Source organism: Vicia villosa, linkage group LG3, assembly GCF_029867415.1.
Source record: "Vicia villosa cultivar HV-30 ecotype Madison, WI linkage group LG3, Vvil1.0, whole genome shotgun sequence".
NCBI lineage: Eukaryota > Viridiplantae > Streptophyta > Magnoliopsida > Fabales > Fabaceae > Vicia > Vicia villosa.
The window spans coordinates 187,538,959-187,557,588 of NC_081182.1; the positions used below are offsets into that span (position 1 = coordinate 187,538,959).

An 18,630-nucleotide genomic window follows, 5' to 3' on the forward strand; every position below is an offset into this window, starting at 1 on the left:
TTTGCTTGCTCAAAATCAAAACAAACAAAATTCTCATACACTGTTGTTTTTTTAAAACGAATTTTCCAAAAGACAATATTTTGTATACATCCAAACACGGATCATTACAGAATTAACGATCTTTTCAAAACATCTTTCGAAAGATAAACAAGCATTTGTATATATCCGCACAAGGATCATTACAAATTCTATTTGCAAAGGTATTTCAAAAACACAGGTAAAGCATTCCGAATCAATTGAAAAGTAAAGCAAATGAGCTAAGCAAACTAAAGAGCCCATGGATAACCATGGATACAAAGGGTGCTAACACCTTCCCTTTGTATAACCTACCCCCTTACCCAGAATCTCTCAAAGGTCTTTTTTCTGTTTCTTTTATAAACCTTTCCTTCATTGGATAAAATAAAAGGTCGGTGGCGACTCTGTAAACTTTTTTTCAAAAGCGACGCGAAAGCGTCCGATCGACAAAAAAGAGTCAGTTCACGTATCCCACCCACGGAGGGGTATGGCCCGAAAGGACGGTCCACAGTGTGTGTGTGACACAATCATGTGTTTAATTTAGATATTGTTATCTTGTAATTAGTGAGCTAATTCAGTTCAGGCTTGCACTCCCTAAGATTACTAACCACAACAGAAAAATAAAGGCAGAATGAAAATCCTACGCTATTACAACAAACACCTGCGGGGATGAGGAGTTTAAAAAGGCGGAAGAATAAAAGGAATCAATAAGAATAAAAGGAATCAATAATTAGTTTTATCATCTTGAACCTTGATCTCCCTCGAACCCTCGATAAACTCTGAAGATTAAGAGAAAAATAGACAAGGGTGAGTGTATTATCAATTCAAATGATAATTAGGGTTAACCCTAATTTGATAAGAAAGCAAAGTAAAAACAGAATTAAAATAGAAATAAAACTGAACTTAGCTTTTGATTTGATCTGATATGGTTTGTAGTCGGGAGTAGCCCTGTTGCTAACCCTGAAAAAATGCACAAAGAAATATTTTCAGTGTAGGAATGATCCTCGCAAACCCTGACTAGGGCACAAGTTAGCCATGTTAATAGATAGAGAAAAAAAACGAGTTAATTGTTGGTTTTCAACCCAATTAATTAAATCGGTGAAAATAAGGTTTCGATTAAATTTCCTAATCCTAATAAGTATTTTAAACAATTAATAAAAATTATTTACCTAATTAAACAATTAAATCAAATAAATTAAATTAATTTAAGACGGTTAAAATATAATTATTTAATAATAGTTAAAACAAATAAACATGTTTTATATATGTTTTTGTGAAAAAAAGAAGTTAGAAACAATTTGTTTTAAAAGATTTTTAAAAAGAATTGTGTGCGAAAACAATTATATAAACAAAATAAAAATGAAACCAACTATGTGATAAAATACTCAGCTTTTAATCTGGTGTGGGCGGGCCTTGAGCGTCCATGATACATCCGCAGCCTTCTGGACGTTGGATGTGTTCTTGATGTGATCCAATGGCTATTGATGGGAGGCGTATGATGGTCGCTCAGGGGACAGCAGCATTGAACCCTGTGAGAAGAACTTGTAAAAATATAATTGTCACTGGGGGGTCTCGAACCCAGGACACAACAAACAACCATACAGCCGTGTTGCCATCTGCACCAACTTTCCACGCTGTTAAGTAAATGCACGTATTGAAATATATCAAAACACAATATTTTAAACTTAAGAAAACGCGCGTTGCCTTCTTCTTCTTCGCTGGTTTGCTGAAACAAAAGGCAACGCTTTTGGAACGTGGTCATAGCCCTGCAAGAATCAATCTAGCAAACAATCATCAAACAACATCGATTAACACCCCAGAATAACTGTAAACAAACACACGAATCCTCTTTATTACCAGATTCTGGCTGTACAGCTGGAGAAGTTTCGAGCTCAGTAGGTGAAGTATTATCAATATCCATCATAGCCTTGAGGAAGCTGAGAGGATCGGTTTGTTTAAGCTGCTCCAATTCTGAAGGAGTAGGCTTTGTTGGGGCAGGAGTCGAAGTAGTTTCAGGAGAAACTATGGTCCCAAAAGTTGTGGTTTCGTGAGAAACTACTGTGGTTAATTTGGAGGTTTCTTCCGTGACATCTTGTTCAGATAAAGTGTCCTCACTACCAGTTGGATGACCAGCTGCATTGTTGCTACCTGAACATTGTTGGTCTGCTTTTTCGCTCTTGTGGGTAGGTGGAGAATCATCAGTTGAATGGCTCCCTTCGACTGCTGTACTAGGAATGATAGTTGCAAGAGGTTGAGCGTCTTCGATCACTGGTGAAAGCACATGAGATTTACCTGCATGGAATAATTAGAACATGTCATGGTAAGGAAAGTTGCAAGAAATTTCTTCGCTGTAAAAAGAATATGCATTTACCTTGGAGTTTATCAAGATCAATATTAAGAGTGAAGGATTTGAGGTCGGAAGTGGCTGTGCCAACATCATCCTACAATCATAAGGTAAAACGTTAACTTAATTATTTTAAGTTAAAAATTTATAAAGATGAGCAGGTTGGGAAATCCAAATACCTTAGTTAGGATGTTATCTGGGCTCGAATTGTGGCTCTCGACAACAAAAGCGTTACTACCACCTTTCAAAGGTGATTCTTCAGAAGATACCTTGTCACCCGGTGAAGTAAGTTTCGAAGACCCAGATCCCTTTTCTTTTCTTGAAGGAGTAGCGGCCTTCTGCTTTTTCTTTTGGGCTTGTCTGGTTCGAGGTGGAGATTTGTCATCCTCATCTGAGACAACTACTGGAGAGGTTTTTCGCTTCGAATGTGGTGGAGGCTTCGAACTCTGAAAATATAAATTGGGTAAGGTAAGGATGATTCATATAACATACAAATGAAAGATAAAGTATGTACATACCGTGGTTTTCTTGTCAGCAGTGAAAGAGTCACTCTCACTAGGCTTGTTGCTCTGCGAAACTTCAGAAGCTTTCTGCGCAGGGAGCTGTTTAATCTTTCTCCTTCGAGCGACAGCTGTAGTTGGAACTGGAATTAGTATTTCAGCAGAAAAGGAACGTTAGTCAAAGAATTTTGTCTGAATCCAAACCTTCAGGTATTGGAGTCAAGACACGAACATGTTCAAGATCTATATGGAGATGTCCTTTGGAAGTATCCAGGGTATGCTTAGTCGGGACCACTCGTTCAGCGCGTTTTTTAGTACTTTCCTGAAGAATTTTAAAAGCATTCCCACACACGAACCAGTCTGGGAAAGGAGGGCTTAAAGCCACACCAAAATCAGCGCTTGGCAGTGGAGGGAATTTTGGAAGATTAAGTTTGAAAGCCACTTCATAATGCAGTTCTGGTCGAACAGACGAGGGCAGTTTCAACTTATCCATTTAGCAGAAAACTTTTCGCGCAAAGTGACTGCAGCTTCACGAACGGTCCGACTAAGGTCATCAGGCCTGTAAATGGTTTCAAAGAACTTTTGAAAGGCTTGTATTTCTTTAATATGAGTCGAAGTACCTTTTTGAAATTTTTCCTGCACATCAGCAAAAGCTTCAGTTAATTCGCGAGTAAGGCTCTCGGCGTCAAAGATTTGCATGGTGTAATAGTCCGTCCACCATTGTTGAAAATCTAGAGTAGAGTAAAATACGGGATTGAAAGGGATAGGCGAAAGATTGGTCACATCAGCATATCTAGCAATTTTTGACTCACATTCTTCTTCAGTCAGATATAAAGTGTGCAAACACATGTGGTTCCTTTTCTCGTATAGACACTTGGGTTTTATTTGAACTAGTCCAAATTGTCTCGAAACCAGATTTGGTTGGTAGCAGAGAAGAACATATTGGCTTTTGGAGGGGCGAAGACGGTGATAGAATAATCTTGGGGTAAAGAAAGCTCCCCAAATAGTCATGGATTCAGTCTCTTGATCTTGAGATGTTGGTGGAAACTTTCGAGTGAACCATTCGAGACCCACTGTCCTGTTTACGAACGGAGCCATCGAAGGGCTGAATTGATGACACCGAGCAAACATCATGATATATGCTAGAAAATGCTCGCGAAGTTTACCAGTCTCTTCTTTTGGAGTTAGCAAAGCCAACCTGGTTCCTTCTACAGTTCGATTTTTAATATCCGGATCTTCTTCGTTCACAACACCTCGAAATGGGAGCTGAGTCTCGAAAGTAGCATTGAGCCATAGTTGTAGCAGCCAGAAGGGGCCAGCGAAAAGCAAAGAACCTGTTTTATAATTCTTTACAAGGTCTGTTGCTTCACCTAGGTTCTCGTAGAGAAACCCTAGAATTAACTGGCTCAGGTTTAGTTTTGTTCCGGCATGGAGTTGATTAGCCATACAGAGATATCTTTTTGCTACTTGTATGGACCTAGAACAGAAGACGCACCTCGAAAGCCATAAGGCTAAGAAAGCAATGTGCTCTTCGTCTGAGACTACCTCTTTATTTTCGTCATGATACTGTTGAATGAATGCAGTATAAGTAACAGTTGCTTCATTGAAGTTAATAGTATCAGTGTCCATGACGTTGGGGTCGAAGGGTTCTCCAGTTGGTCGAAGCCCCGTAATGGCAGCTATGTCGAAAAGCGTGGGGGTGACCATTCCACATGGAAGATGGAAAGTGTTGTGGGAAGCATCCCAAAAATAAACTGACGCAACTAACATGGTTTGGTTGTATTCTAAACCAGTCTTGGACAGTTGGATTAAATCATAAATGCCCAGTTCTTTCCAGAAAGCAGCCTTGTGTTTCTCTACTCTTGCCAACCAGGCATAGTATAGTTCAGGGTCTTTTGCTAAGGGAATTGACCTAAAAACTTTCACAAAATTGGTTACATAGTCTAACCTAATTTTCTCTAGGGCTGAAGGGTTTTCGGTTGAAGATTTTTCCGTATCATCAGGCTTTGCTGAAATAGGATGGCCATCTTCATCTATTTTGTTCTTACTAACTAACGGCCTAGTTTTATAATAAGCAGGAAAGAATTTATTCAGAGAGGGGTTAGTTTCTCCTGGTAACGGACCCATGAAAGCATGAGTTTTTCCAGAAAGTTCAAAAGGGATGATTACCTGAGAAGCGTAAATGGCGCGTACTTCCGCAGAATTTGGGTTTGGTACGCACTCTTGATCCCCCATCTGTGTAGATTGTTGAAGTTTCAGAGCTGGTTGAAGAACATTTGAGGAAGACGCCATGAGTAAGTTTGATTTTTTGGAATGGGTTTTGAATATAATCAGGAGTGTTCTTTTCTGTGGAGAAATAAGGAAATAAGAGGTGAAAGTTATGTGAAGGTTAAAGTTTCGATATTTAAAGGTCTAACGGAAACCCTTTCAAATCTTTTGGGTAAAAACCAAGAGACACGCGGCAGGCGTTGATTTCATCCAACGGCGGTCGAATAGTTATTAGCTTTACTCCTAGTATATAGGAGTAATGATCAGAAAGTAAGACCAGAACGTGGGAATGTAAGTTATGAGTAGACATCTTTGAAAATGACAAGACGTTTTGGAAATAGGGTCATCAATGATTATGACGTCAGTCAATGATCTTGGAACTATAAAAACAAAATCTTATTACAACAAGAAACGCCTATTTCTCTTGTTTTTCGAAACAGGCATTTATTGGGGGCAATTTGTTAGCTGAAGATTTCGTTTTGCAAATATGATCCTTCGAAGGGTGAAGACTCGAAGGAGGATGGTTCCGGATGACCGTCTTTGAAGATAAAATGGCTCCTGATGGCCATGTTTTGAGGATGAAGAGTTTTTAAGTCATAACGGAGATAGTGAATGCTGAAGCTAGTAGGAGTGTATATCTTCGAGACTTAGACAAGTTTTACGAAATATGTTAAGTACTGATGCTTAGTGTATTTCCGTGGTATTTTAATGTTAAGGTATATTGCCACGCGTCGAAGGAGGATTCAAGCGGGAGGATTTGAAATTCGAAGAAGTTTTCATAACTGTCCAGAGACAGATGGCTTTCCGAGGATTCTCATGAGAAACGTGGCATTAGATTAGCGTAGGACCGTTAAGGTCGAAACTAGTATAAATAAGGGTTCTAATGTTAGGATTCAGTGTGTTCATTTTGTACAAATCACTCACATATTACTCAAGTATCAAGTGTTAAAGAGAAAGAGTTCGCTGAGAAATGTACGTATGACACCACCATTTTAATACATGTGTATTTTCCCTTTATTTTCAAGTATCTTTCAATATTATTGCATTTCGTTTACTTCTTGCCATTTACGTTTTTTGAACTCATTATTTTCATGTCATTTATCTTTGAAGTATTTAACATTTCTGCACTTTAAGATTTTTTGCAGTTTTACAGTTTCATCTCATATTTTATCTTGACTTACCTTTCGCTGAAGTTATACTCACGTGTATAACGAAGTGATTGCTAATTTTGTTTGTTTCGTTCGAAGTAATTCTTATTGACAAGATGAATCATAGATATGGTTCGAATGACCATCAATAACAATCTTTTTGACTATGTCCTAGGATCAATCTAGTCGATCCTGCGAGTAACCAAATCCTACTAGATGTCATAACATGTTGGGTTGAAGACATTCAACATCTGGAACAACATGTCTTATAAGGAAGCAAAAGACATCATGCCTGCTGAGTTGGAAGGTTCAGTCTGTATTGAATGATGCAAAATATTCACTGAATATTATGCAATCTTTAAAGGCACAAATTTAAAGGTCGAGAGAATCAAAAGGAATATTTGAAGAACACAAGACTTTCTATAACTGGATGCAATTTAGAAAGATTTGATTGAAGACCTATTTTTAGCAGAAGATGTTACTGATTTGTAACAACAAATATGTTGTGATTAGAAGCCCAAATCCAGTTGGGAATGAGTTATAAATAGAAGCATTGTAACCTAAGAAAAGGTGGACAACCAAGAATATAACGATGTAGTCATTAGGGTTAGTCCAGAGGAGTATTTGTTCTTAGAGGAAGCTTTGAAGTAACTCCAAGATAGGAATCTGAAGAATAGAAACAATAGGAGGATAATGCTAAGTCGTTGATACAGTTCCTGGGACTGGAAACTGTTCAACACCATTGTGGTGGTTGGAAGTGAGCAGAGGTTCTCTTGTCTTAGATGGGGTTCTAAGATAAAGATTGCATTGGGTAGTGACTAGGTAAACTGGAGGTTGTTTATTTGTAAACCGGAGGTTGTTTACATAAAATAGTACTACTAATAGTGGATCTTCTTCCTGGCTTGGTATGCCCCTAGAGTAGGTGTGATTTCACCGAACTGGGTTAACAATTTCTTGTGTTGTTTATTGTTCTTCTAATTGCTATGTTTATACCTTGTTGATCTAAATGTTGGATCAGATGTCTTAACATTCGGTGTGACATCTGAAGTCTGACCTACCAGAATTTCATCGATTATGAAAACCCTTCTTTCATGAGACAATCATATTTGTGAAAATTCAGATCTATTACAACAAACCATGCTTGGCCACCAAATTCGAGTTGCACCTCAAAACGTCAAACCACTTACAACAACTTGCATCTTTCCTTGTTCTCCGTCCAAACGAACACTAACCACACTTTTCCGCCACTTCTTTCCCAATCCACAACAAAAACGGTCGAAAACCACTTCAAACACTCACCAACATCTAAAAAATCACTCCATCGTGTAACCATCCCTCCTACGCCAAACCACTTATTTGGCTGGAACACCTCAAAAATCAAAGAACACAACAACAAATTTGTTATGAAGAGAATTTGTTATAAATACAAGAAGAAGACGTGAAAGAAAGAATAATAGAAAAGAGAAATTAAAAACATGATTTTTGAAAGTAGAAGAGGAATGAGAAATTGAGACGAGGGAAAAAGGGGCGACGAAAGATTTAGGGTTTGAGGAGATAAAATGGGCGACGACAGAAAGCGAGAGAAAGAATAGAAGAGAGAATGGAGAATTTGAATTGTGAAAAAAACGGAAGAGAGAGTAAAGGGCATAAACAAAATCGCAATTACAAGCCGCCACCAGCCTGAAAGGTGAATTTTGATTGGTCAGGTAAAATTGATTCACTCAATTACAAGAATGGGCATAATTTAGTGTAATTAATTTTTGTTAGAAATGATATATTAGAGAGATCATTAACATCTTCCATACTTAGGTAGATAGTTGATATTTAATAATTTTTGTACTCAAAAGTTGCCAATAAACATATATGGCCATAAATATAACATAGTTATAATACAATCCATAAGATAAACAAGCAAATAAAGTATTCAAAGGTTTTTGGATGCCTTTATTAATAGTGCAACCAAGGGCAGATAAACATATTAAGGATTGGGGGCACTTGCGCTCACAAGAATTTTGTTGAATGGTTTACTTTTCTATATGTTAATATTTTAATTATTTAATTCCATTACAAAATAAAAGTTACACTTATTGTTTCATGGTTATTACACCTACATCGGACTTGAATATATTTTTAATACAAAAATTTTATTTTAACATTTTTTATTAAATTTGTCGTGTGCTAACGTTTGGGTTAAAAACCATATCATTTTTAAATTTATTCTAATCAATCTTAAGTCCGCATCAATGTGATTATGAAGTGTTTTGGAAGGGAAATTCCTCACAATTTTGTTTTTTAAAATATGCATCTAGTTGGATTGAAGGAGTGTGCGTATTATATATAAATTAATCTTAGTCTCAAGTCTCAAGTTATTGGGTCCTAGCATAAGCATTATATAATTTTTTTTGTAAAAAAAATGTTACATGAGTTAGATTTCGGAGGTTTCGCAATTGAACTCAGATTTTGGAGGTTTTTCAATTGAACACACGACTTTTTGATATATGAGCCAACTCCTTGTCAACTGAGCACATTTTCTTTGACATTATATAATTAATTTGCATTATAATTTTTTGTAAGTTGAAAAATAAAGAAATACATTAAATTTTTAAAAGTATATACAATATTTAAGTCATTTAAAAAAATAATTATTAAAAAATTGAATCTTTTAACCCACATCAAATAAGTTTTCTTAATCTACCATTGAGTGTAATACTATGTATAAAGAAACAATATTGTTTTGATGATTATAAACAAAATTAATTGAATTGAAAATTCACAAGATAATCAACAAACAATAAGATGATATACTTTTACGAGCCCCAATCAATCACAAACAACTCCTCGTTATGTTGAGCGTATGGGTGTTCATGGGTGCGACTCGACCCGTAAATCTATTTATCAAAACGAATCAATTTATTAATTAATCGAATTCGTTCGCTTACAAGTATATCTTACTCAATCCATATAACTTTGGTTTGTGCATTGGGTTTCGTGGTCTCGTTGACCCAATCTATTTATGTGAAATTAGTGATTTATAAATATTATTTTAAATAAAAAAATTAATATATGACTACAAATTAAATTTTTCCTTAATTTTGTACTCACCACAAATATTTCTACTAGACCAATACTTCACCAATAAATTTATGTAATTTTAAACTAGTGTGGTTGCTTAGTTGATTTTGTATCATTTCCAACTTATTTTCATATCTTGTGCGTAGCCACAAAGTTGTTACTAGTTTTGTAGAAAACCTAAAATCCACGAATAGTTAGTTGGTTTAGTGGTGATTGACACCGAATTTGGTAGAGATAACCACAGTTTGATCCCTGCAACTAGGGGGTGAAAATAGGCTGGGCCGCCTTATTTTTAGGTCGGTTAGCCTGTTTTAGACATATGTAAATAAACAATTAAAATAGTGTTTAAATAGATAAACTAACCAAAAAAAAACCAATAGACTAAAAATTTGCTTTTATTTAAAAAGATCGGCCTATTAGGTTTAAAAGACTTTTTTTAGGGCTTGAAGTCTAACCTTTTAACTATATAGGCTTATAAAAAAGCCCAAGTCTTTTCTATTTTAAAAAAAAAAATGGCCTGACCTGAGCCTGTCTTTTCTATTTTAGAAAATAATATGGCCTGACCTGAGCCTGTATAGACTAGTCTGTAGACTTCTGTTATCGGCCTGACTTATTTCCACTCCTACCCGCAACTGCGAGACTCCCAAACTAGACTAAACCGACAGTGAAAAAAAAAATCCCTAAAATCCAAGGGCACGTGATGGATCACATGAGAAAGCAAAATCACGTGCTAGGACACAAAAACCGACGAAACGGCATTCATTTTGTTAGGCTAAGAACACACAACAGAGCTGAAACAAACCTTTGTGCAACTTGTGTGTTCTGTCTCAAAGTGACGTTTTTTCTTTATTTTCCATTCAATTCCAAGTTCCAATCTTTTCTCATTTTTTTCTATTCTTAAATCCTATCCTCACCACCCCACAAACCACAACACCCCCTTTTCTTTCTTTCTCTCAATCTTTTCTTAATCTTTTTCAGTGGCCGCAAAACCTCACGTTTTTTGGCTACCTCAATTTTTTTATTATTACCCTTTTTCTTATTTTTTTCTGTTTCGATAATCGCTTTTTGAGGTTTAGGGTTTTGATATCCTCACGCCTCTTGATTAAGATTATTTCTGATTTTTTCAATAATTCTTCATGTCAAAGAGGTGAGACGTAGATTGTTATCATAGTTTTTCTATTGTCAATTTCAGTTTTTCTTTTGATTTGTGTTGTTATGCGGTTTCTTTGGTTTTCTGGTGATTCTTGATTTTCATATTGGGGGTTTCTGATTGTTGTTGTTTCTCTAATATTTGTATGTTATTATTGATTTGTTATGAGGAATTTGTGTTTTCTTTGTTCCATTTTGGGTTTTGTTTTCTTCTTGTTTGATTAGATAGCTTATTGAACTAGGAATTCAATCAGGTTCAAGTTATAGTTTTGAACATATGATGATGGAAGGTTTAAAATAACACGGTCGCGTAAAGGCTTTCGTGATTTCGGTTGGTGCTGGTGGTGGTATGAATTAACCAAAATTTGTTCTTTATCGTAAAACGGCGAATAACGTTGTATTGGTACCGACACCTTCTGATCCTGTCGGTAATGGACCGGTTTCTTAAAACCTTGGATGATTCTTTAGATTTTTTTTTTTGGCTTCTGAACCTTGAGGTCAAGGGTTTAAATATTGGAAACAGCCTCTCCACCGGGGCGAGGCTATGTATGCATATCCTCCGATTCCACCTGGCGGGAGCGTTTTGCACTTGTTACCCTTTTTAATCAATGTGGATATCATTCTTTTTGGCAATGAATTCTTTTTAATCGAGCCTTGTGATTTCATTTGTGGATATATGGTTGATAGGTGTTAAATGGTGAACTTGCTTTATGATTGTTTCCTATGCACACTTGCAGGTTGTTCTAATTTGTGTAATTTTTGTTGATTGATTCTTGTAGGGTACTTTGTAAGTTCTTTGCTCATGGAGCGTGTCTGAAAGGGGAGCATTGCGAATTTTCTCATGATTGGAAAGCCCCTCCGAATAATGTTGGTGATACAAGCTACTCTACGCTGGAAATCCCGCCAATTTAAATTATCGTTATTGAGTTAGGCATTTCTCTGATTGTTTGTGCTTGTTTGTTGTTGCAGATATGCACGTTTTATCAGAAAGGAGTTTGTGCTTATGGTAGTCGCTGCAGATATGATCATGTCAAAGCTTCTCGGGCACAGTCCTCTACTCCATCTTCCTCAATAATCGAAAACCAGTCCGCTGTGTCAGAATCTGTTCTACTCGGTAATACCAGAATTACAGCGAACAATGTTGCTACAGCTGCAGAATTTTCTCTTTTCAACAGTCCTTATGTTCTTCCTAGTGAACCCGTCTGGAATCAAGAATCTGCTAATCATGACTTCCTAAGAGAGGATGATGTTGGTCAAACAGTAATTACTTCACCTTCTGAGCTTCCAATTTGTTCATTTGCTGCTGCTGGAAACTGTCCACGAGGGGAACAATGTCCTCATGTACATGGAGATTTATGCCCCTCATGTGGAAAACATTGCTTGCATCCTTTCCGGCCCGAAGAAAGAGAAGAACATATGAAGAGTTGTGAAAATAAGCAAAAGCATCTTGAGGCACTGAAAAAAAGTCAGGAAGTTGAATGCTGTGTTTGTCTGGAACGTGTTCTTTCAAAGCCTACAGCAGCTGAACGAAAGTTTGGTCTTCTATCTGAATGTGATCATCCCTTCTGCATATCCTGTATTAGAAATTGGCGTAGTAGTAACCCAACATTAGGGATGGACGTGAATAGCACGCTGCGGGCCTGTCCTATCTGTCGCAAGCTATCTTACTTTGTCGTTCCAAGTGTTATTTGGTATGCTACAAGTGAAGAAAAACAGGAAATAGTTGATACCTACAAGGCAAAACTCAAGTAATTTCTTGATCACTCCTTATGTCTTTTTATGCCCTCTCTATCCAATTGATCCATAGTCAAAGCCAAACCTTGGATAGTTTTATGCTTGAACATCAATTTCCATTTCCCTGTATTGGTTTGCATGTGTAGCGGCTGTTGATGGTGAGAACCATATATGCACATAACATGTATTTCTTAATAAGCAAAATAATAGTTCAGAGTGACACCCTAGTGTTATCAAATAGCGGTGCCATGACCGCTATGGCGGATATACATGGCGGTTTTTGGGCTCGCCATAATGGTAAATATTGGCCGATATTGCAGGTTTTTCCGCCATAATCGCTATAACGTTGCTATAACGTTGCCGCAAAGCGGTTGGTATGGTGGGATTTTGGATCTCCGCCATCGACAACACTGGACCCTACTTGGATAAACAACTTAAATAATCGTTTATAGAATAAGTGCTTATTATTTAAGTGCTCATGTATAAACTATTTCTATAACAGAAGATAAAATAATGTTATATAAGCTCTAACTGTTATCTTAAGTTTTCCTGTAGAGCTATGAGAATATGGTAAAAGTAATTTATGAATATATCATAAGCTGTTATATAAGCTGTTTTCACAAGCTTTCCCAAACAGTCTCACAAATGTTTATGCTAGTAAATAAATTTAAACAAGTCAATCCAATCTATCTCCGAGTGTGTCTAGCTTTTATCTGACTATTTTATTTTGGTATTTGTTCAACACCATTTGTAGGTCAATTGACTGCAAGCATTTTGAGTTTGGGGATGGAAACTGCCCTTTTGGAACTAGCTGCTTCTACAAGGTAAATATCTGAACATTAGCTCAACTTTTAGCTCTCACTCTTCCAGCTCCTCCCTGTTTTGCTTTTCCTTCCAGGACTATAATTATCTTATAACTCGGTCGTTGTAAAAAGTTTTCTTTCTATGCAATGATGCTTTATCATAATAGTAAATCATTTTTCATATATAGATCTAAGTTCTCTAGTATATTTCTATCCTCCTACCTATCATTTAATTATGATATTTAGACAACTGTAAGGCTTTCAACTGTGTTCAGATTAGTGCTTACAGAACAACTGGAGCCTAATTAGTTTCTGTTATATTTGATTGCAGCATGCATATCGAGATGGCCGTCTTGAGGAGGTAGCTTTGCGACATCTTGGGGCTGCAGATGGTGACACAATAATTGCCAAAGACATCAGGTTTCTTTTGACCTTTTTATGGTTCTTATGTTTCGACTTTCGTGGCCTTGTGCTCTTTGACTTTTCCAATTTCACTAACTTAATACATGATGCTATCAGGTTATCGGATTTCCTTGCTACCATGCATTTAAGTTGAAGGTTCATGGTCACTTTTTGTGATGTAAGTTTCAAACTTGTGTTTCCCTTTTCTTAATTTGCGGGTTTCTTTTGTATATAGATTATATTTTAATGATTCTTTTGTATCCTTTGCTTCATCGTGGTACTTGGGTTTTACTAATCTTACGCTCTTTTATCGGGATTGAATCCTTAATAAATAATACATCTTATGTATTTATATTTATATAAATTAATAAATGATTCCACTTTTCAAGTAGCATAGATACACTGTACCTGGTAAAATGGAATTAGCTTAATCATACTTTATGATCTATATAATCATGATGCACTAAATATAATTTTTGTAAGTGTGCCTTTTATTCAAGCATATTCAGAAATAATATCTTATATTTTTTATTCATCTTAAGCTAGTATCAATTATCAAATCGGGTTATGATAGGATATTTGAGCCTATGGCCTAGGGTTAGCCAACCATTGGGGCAAACCTGCATGAGCCCAACTTCTGGAAGGATTGCGTGAGGGGTTTGTGTAGAGGTGAGGGCATTCTGAAATGTTGTTAGAGTTGTTTAGGAGAATATTTTCTCTTGTTTAGGTGCATTCAGCTCTGGTTACGAGTTCTAGAAACTGTGGCTTATCCTTTCCTCATCATTTTTCGCTATTATAGAGCTCATCTTTTCCATTCAACAACATACAGTTTTACTACCTTGATTTTGTGGGTTCTACCATTCATCCGACCTGCCGCATACATTGAGAGGAGCTAACATAGATGTGAATTGCTTATGTCATTGAAAGTCTTTGACAAAGTTGATACTTTGAAAGCGCACATTGCAACGATGGAGGATTCACTACGTTTAACGTTCGCGGAGTTCTGTCAATCCTTGGCGGAGGAGTTCGCCAAATTACATAGAACACCGGAAATAACTTTCGACTCATTTTTTGTACAGGAGACAATGTGGGAGTACAATATGGCATGCAAAAACACACTTCAAAATTCAAGGAACTTCATAGGAAGTGAAGGCGAGATTGGAGAAGTTGAGTATGGAAGGGAGTACCATGCACTGGTTCAATTTGATATGTGAGTCAGAGGATGTACTCACATGGTCAAAAGTGAAACAGTCTTTGATTGAATGTTAGGGAGGGCGGGAAGTTGATAGTTCATTTGAAGAATCTAAGGATCTTCAACAAACGAGAGAGATGGAAGAATATATCTCAGATTTTGAGTACGTATCTTCTCATGTTGAGAGTCTCCCTCAAGAAGAATACCTAGGGTACTTTTTGGTAGGTCTCAAGTCAGAAATTCACCCGAGGACGAGGACCTTAAATCCTTGAACCAGAGTCCAGGCGATGAAGCTGACATGATGTGTAAAGGGTGAACTTTGTGTTTGGTTAGCATTAAGAGGAGGTATGAAAAACGGAGTTCGATATAGGTAGGAAAGAGAATGGGTTAATTCGGTCAGTTTGGGGTTGAGTGAAAAGGGCGGTAACAGGTCAAATTATGACCCAAGCGCAAACTGTGATAGTTATGTAATTGAGCTAGCTCGGCCATCCCAAATCCAATAATTAACTGCCAACCTTTGTTGAATGGACATATCTTAATGACGAGGACAAACGAAAGGGAAATAGTGAGTCCAATTAAGCTCTCAATCATCTACTTTATTCCGAGCTGCGGAACTGTGGCACTCATGGGTTATGTTTCCAGTGTGGTGAGAGGTATCCTACATCACATTAATACAGCGAGAAGCAACTACACTTGGTGATACTGGGAGATGATACAATGAATGAAGAAGGAGAAGCAACTTGGGAAAATGGAACTTTGATGCAGAGTCGGATCTCTAATGTCATCCTTGAGAACAAGACTATTGTTGCAGGAGGCAGTGATAGGATACTTGGCATATGGTCCATGGTGAGCAAACCTTTGGGACAAATATGCACGAGCCCAACTATTTGAAGGATTGCACGAGAAGATCGCGGGGCCGAGGGAGATAATTAGTTAGTGACGTGTGCACCAACCTCGTGTGAGTTGCTTATAAGAGAGGGGGGTTGGGTAGTGGTGAGGGCATTCTGAAATACTGTTAAAGTTGGAAAGGAGAATATTTTCTCTGGTTTAGGAGCATTCAACTCTGGTTAGGAGTTCTAGAATCTCTGGTTTGACAATTCAGCACCTCCTAGCAGCGCTATGAAGAGAAAGAATGACCTAAAAAACGGGTTTAAAGATCTATTTTACAGAAAATTAGAAGTTACAATTGTTAAGGCAAAGAAATAGAATTTGAGAGCTATCTGTATAAAAGAAATAATTTTTAGAGCTATCTATACTGAATCATCGTGTGCACAAGAGACAATATAGGTGTACAAGATGGCAGTGAAGGTGAAATTACTGTCATTTGATGGCGAGGATCCTGTTGGATGGATTGTGTACACAAAAACATACCTCAAAATTCAAGGAACTTCAGAGGAAGTGAAGGTGAGATTGGAGAAGTTGAGTATGGAAGGGAGTACCATACACTGGTTCAATGTGATTTGTGAAACAAAGGATGAACTCACATGGTCGAAAGTAAAGAAATCTTTGATTGAACCTTATGGAAGAAGGGAAAAGTGATAATTCATATGAAGAATCAACACACAGGAGACATGGAAGAATATATATCTCAGAGTTAGAGTATGTATCTTCTCCTGTTAGAGTACGTATCTTCTCCAGTTGGAGTTACTAGATTTGCTACATCGAAATGCTTCATAAAGCTTAAACAGATCTTTTAGAAGGATGTGTACTTCTAATGAGTGGAACTTAAACAGATTATCTAAGGAAACTAAGAGTTATTGAAGTTTCTTTTTATAGTGTTCAAATTCCAGAGTATAATTTTTTAGTGTTGTAGCTCGATGGTGGCAATGCATGGGCCATGGCCACAAAACTCCAAATTTGCCGAAGTTTTCCAATAAGATTTTGAGCTTGACATGTAGTGTAGATCAATATGAGTGCAATTTGAGTGTATTTGGGCAAGTATTAGTCATAATTCTTAATATATCTTTTAGTTTAAAATTTGAAAAGAAACTAAGAAATCATGAACGCTGGTCATGAAAAAGTTTGTGTACTCTTAAATGATCAAAGAAAGAGAAGATCAATCCATGGTTCAGTATTGTGTATATTTCAAATGGTCTTTTATTTTGACTCCTAAATCACTGCTTATTTACTTTAAAGCATGGTTTTAAAACTTTTTGAATCGATTATCTTTAAGCCCAGTGCCCCACTTTTCTTCTTCTTTCTCTCTCTCAACCCTAGTTGTCTTAACAGCTCCCTGTCTTATCTCTTTTCAGGATACTTGCATAAAAATGGAATGCTTCAATATGAAAAGTTATATTTATATTGCAGGTTAAGATCTTCATCTTGTTTCTATGGTAAGTGTTATTAAATAGTTACTGAAATTTCTCTGAATTCTACTTCTAAGATGGTATCAACTATCGAGATATTATGTGATATATCTTACGAATGTGTAATAGTTTCTGGAAATGATTTCTTTCTCATTTTGTTGACGCAGTTTCGAAGGTACCAGAGATTAAAAAAGCTGCACTGTGCATTCCATGGTTGTAATAAAAGTGCATATTGTAAAATGGTAGATGGACATACATATATGCTTTTTGTACAAGGGAATATAATTTCCAATAAGCTCTAATTTTTTAAAGCATACAAAAATGAATGGATTGATGATTGGGGTGATTGGTATAACAAAACTACATTGTTGTGCACCATTTTACCAATCCAAAGAACATAGAAAAACCTTTACTTTTTGTGTGGTGGATTTTACATTTATTATGTTTTTTTGGGGGCAACCTTGTTACTTAAGATATATAGTTGTTTATTGTAGAATTGATTTTCTTTGGTGATACTGCACCAAGAAACTTGGGAATGTATTCAACAGTGTATGGAATTTGTTTATTATTTACAGGATATTTGTTAGAACAAATGAGCCTTTTTTGGAGTGTATTCTTGTGCAAGAAAGATAGGTCTTTGTTTTGTTTAAATAGTAAGATAGAAAAGTAGGCAATTTATATTGTTAGGAGTCTTCAACAATGGTGGAGATATGATTTAATTAATTCCTCTATCACTCATCCTTTAGAAAATAATTGAATTGTTATATATTTTACATTGTGTTAAAGGGAGATATGAGTGTATGAGTGGTTATGATTTCAAACGTAAAGTTTTCTAAGAGGGAGGTGAAAACTTTTAAAAAGGGGAGTTGCTAATCCCACTTTATCCGGTGGATAAACATCCTATAAAAATCTGAATTTGTCTATTAAATTTTAAAATTTAGAGATGTATTTTCGGACGCATCATATATTTAATTGAGGAATGTCTTAATTGAGTGTCGTTCTATATTTTTTCAAAAATTTAGTTCGGAGATGCATCTCTGGAGTGTGTTTTTGCACAAATCCTCTCAATTAATTTCTAATTTAACATAGCACTTTGGAGTGTGTTTTTGCACAAATCCTCTCAATTAATTTCTAATTTAACATAGCATATCCTGCATGATCAAACATTATTCTTCAAAACCCTTACAAAAATTCTTTTCACCCCCAATTAAAATTTGCACTAAAACTTTAGTCTTATGTTTCACCATATCAAAAGGAGAAAAAGAAGTTGAAATTTAAGGTAAAAATTATTTATTTCATTCTTCATCACTCACATAAATTTTATTTTGGAGCTATAAAAGTTACGTTTTGTTTGAAAATGCATTTTTGGATTTCATATGAATTCTTTCGGAAGTGCATTTTTCGGATGTGTTATGTGTTCACACAATTTGTTTTTGAATATTTTATATTATTGTTTACATTTGATATGGTGCACTCTGATATATTCCCTAAACCTATTGTGTTTACGGATGTCAAATGTGTTGATTTGAAAGAGGTATAAGTTGACAAGTAATTTACAAATGGACAATTGACTCGCGCGAAGGCATCCAAATTAGGGTTTAGTGTTATAATCAGAAGGTCTGATAATGGTTCGGATAGAAGAGTTGTATTTGTGACATTGAGATGCAAAAGAAGTGAGAAGTATAGAACTCCTCTTC

The 18,630-nt window shown here is 36.2% G+C and overlaps 1 protein-coding gene across 2 annotated transcripts; it reads left to right on the forward strand.

The window, feature by feature from the left end:
- The first annotated feature begins 10,107 nt into the window (after positions 1–10,107).
- On the forward strand, positions 10,108–17,505 carry LOC131662680 (putative RING-type E3 ubiquitin transferase C3H69). 2 transcript variants are annotated; one of them, XM_058932530.1, is made up of 8 exons: positions 10,108–10,494; positions 11,276–11,363; positions 11,466–12,244; positions 12,985–13,054; positions 13,365–13,453; positions 13,553–13,613; positions 16,880–16,960; positions 17,101–17,505. In XM_058932530.1, the coding sequence occupies exons 1-6, from the start codon at positions 10,484–10,486 to the stop codon at positions 13,587–13,589; spliced, it is 1,074 nt and encodes a 357-aa protein (XP_058788513.1). In that variant the 5' UTR covers positions 10,108–10,483; the 3' UTR covers positions 13,590–13,613; positions 16,880–16,960; positions 17,101–17,505. The 2 variants fall into 2 exon arrangements, with proteins under 2 accessions (XP_058788513.1, XP_058788514.1); XM_058932531.1 differs by lacking the exon at positions 10,108–10,494 and having other exon boundaries at positions 11,276–11,367.
- Positions 17,506–18,630: the final 1,125 nt, after the last annotated feature.

Bases quoted from the DNA above. Each gene is read 5' to 3' on its own strand.
- LOC131662680 (XM_058932530.1), top strand. The intron at 11,364-11,465 runs GTTGGTGATACA...TTGTTGTTGCAG, and splicing joins GGAAAGCCCCTCCGAATAAT to ATATGCACGTTTTATCAGAA. The intron at 12,245-12,984 runs GTAATTTCTTGA...CACCATTTGTAG, and splicing joins ACCTACAAGGCAAAACTCAA to GTCAATTGACTGCAAGCATT.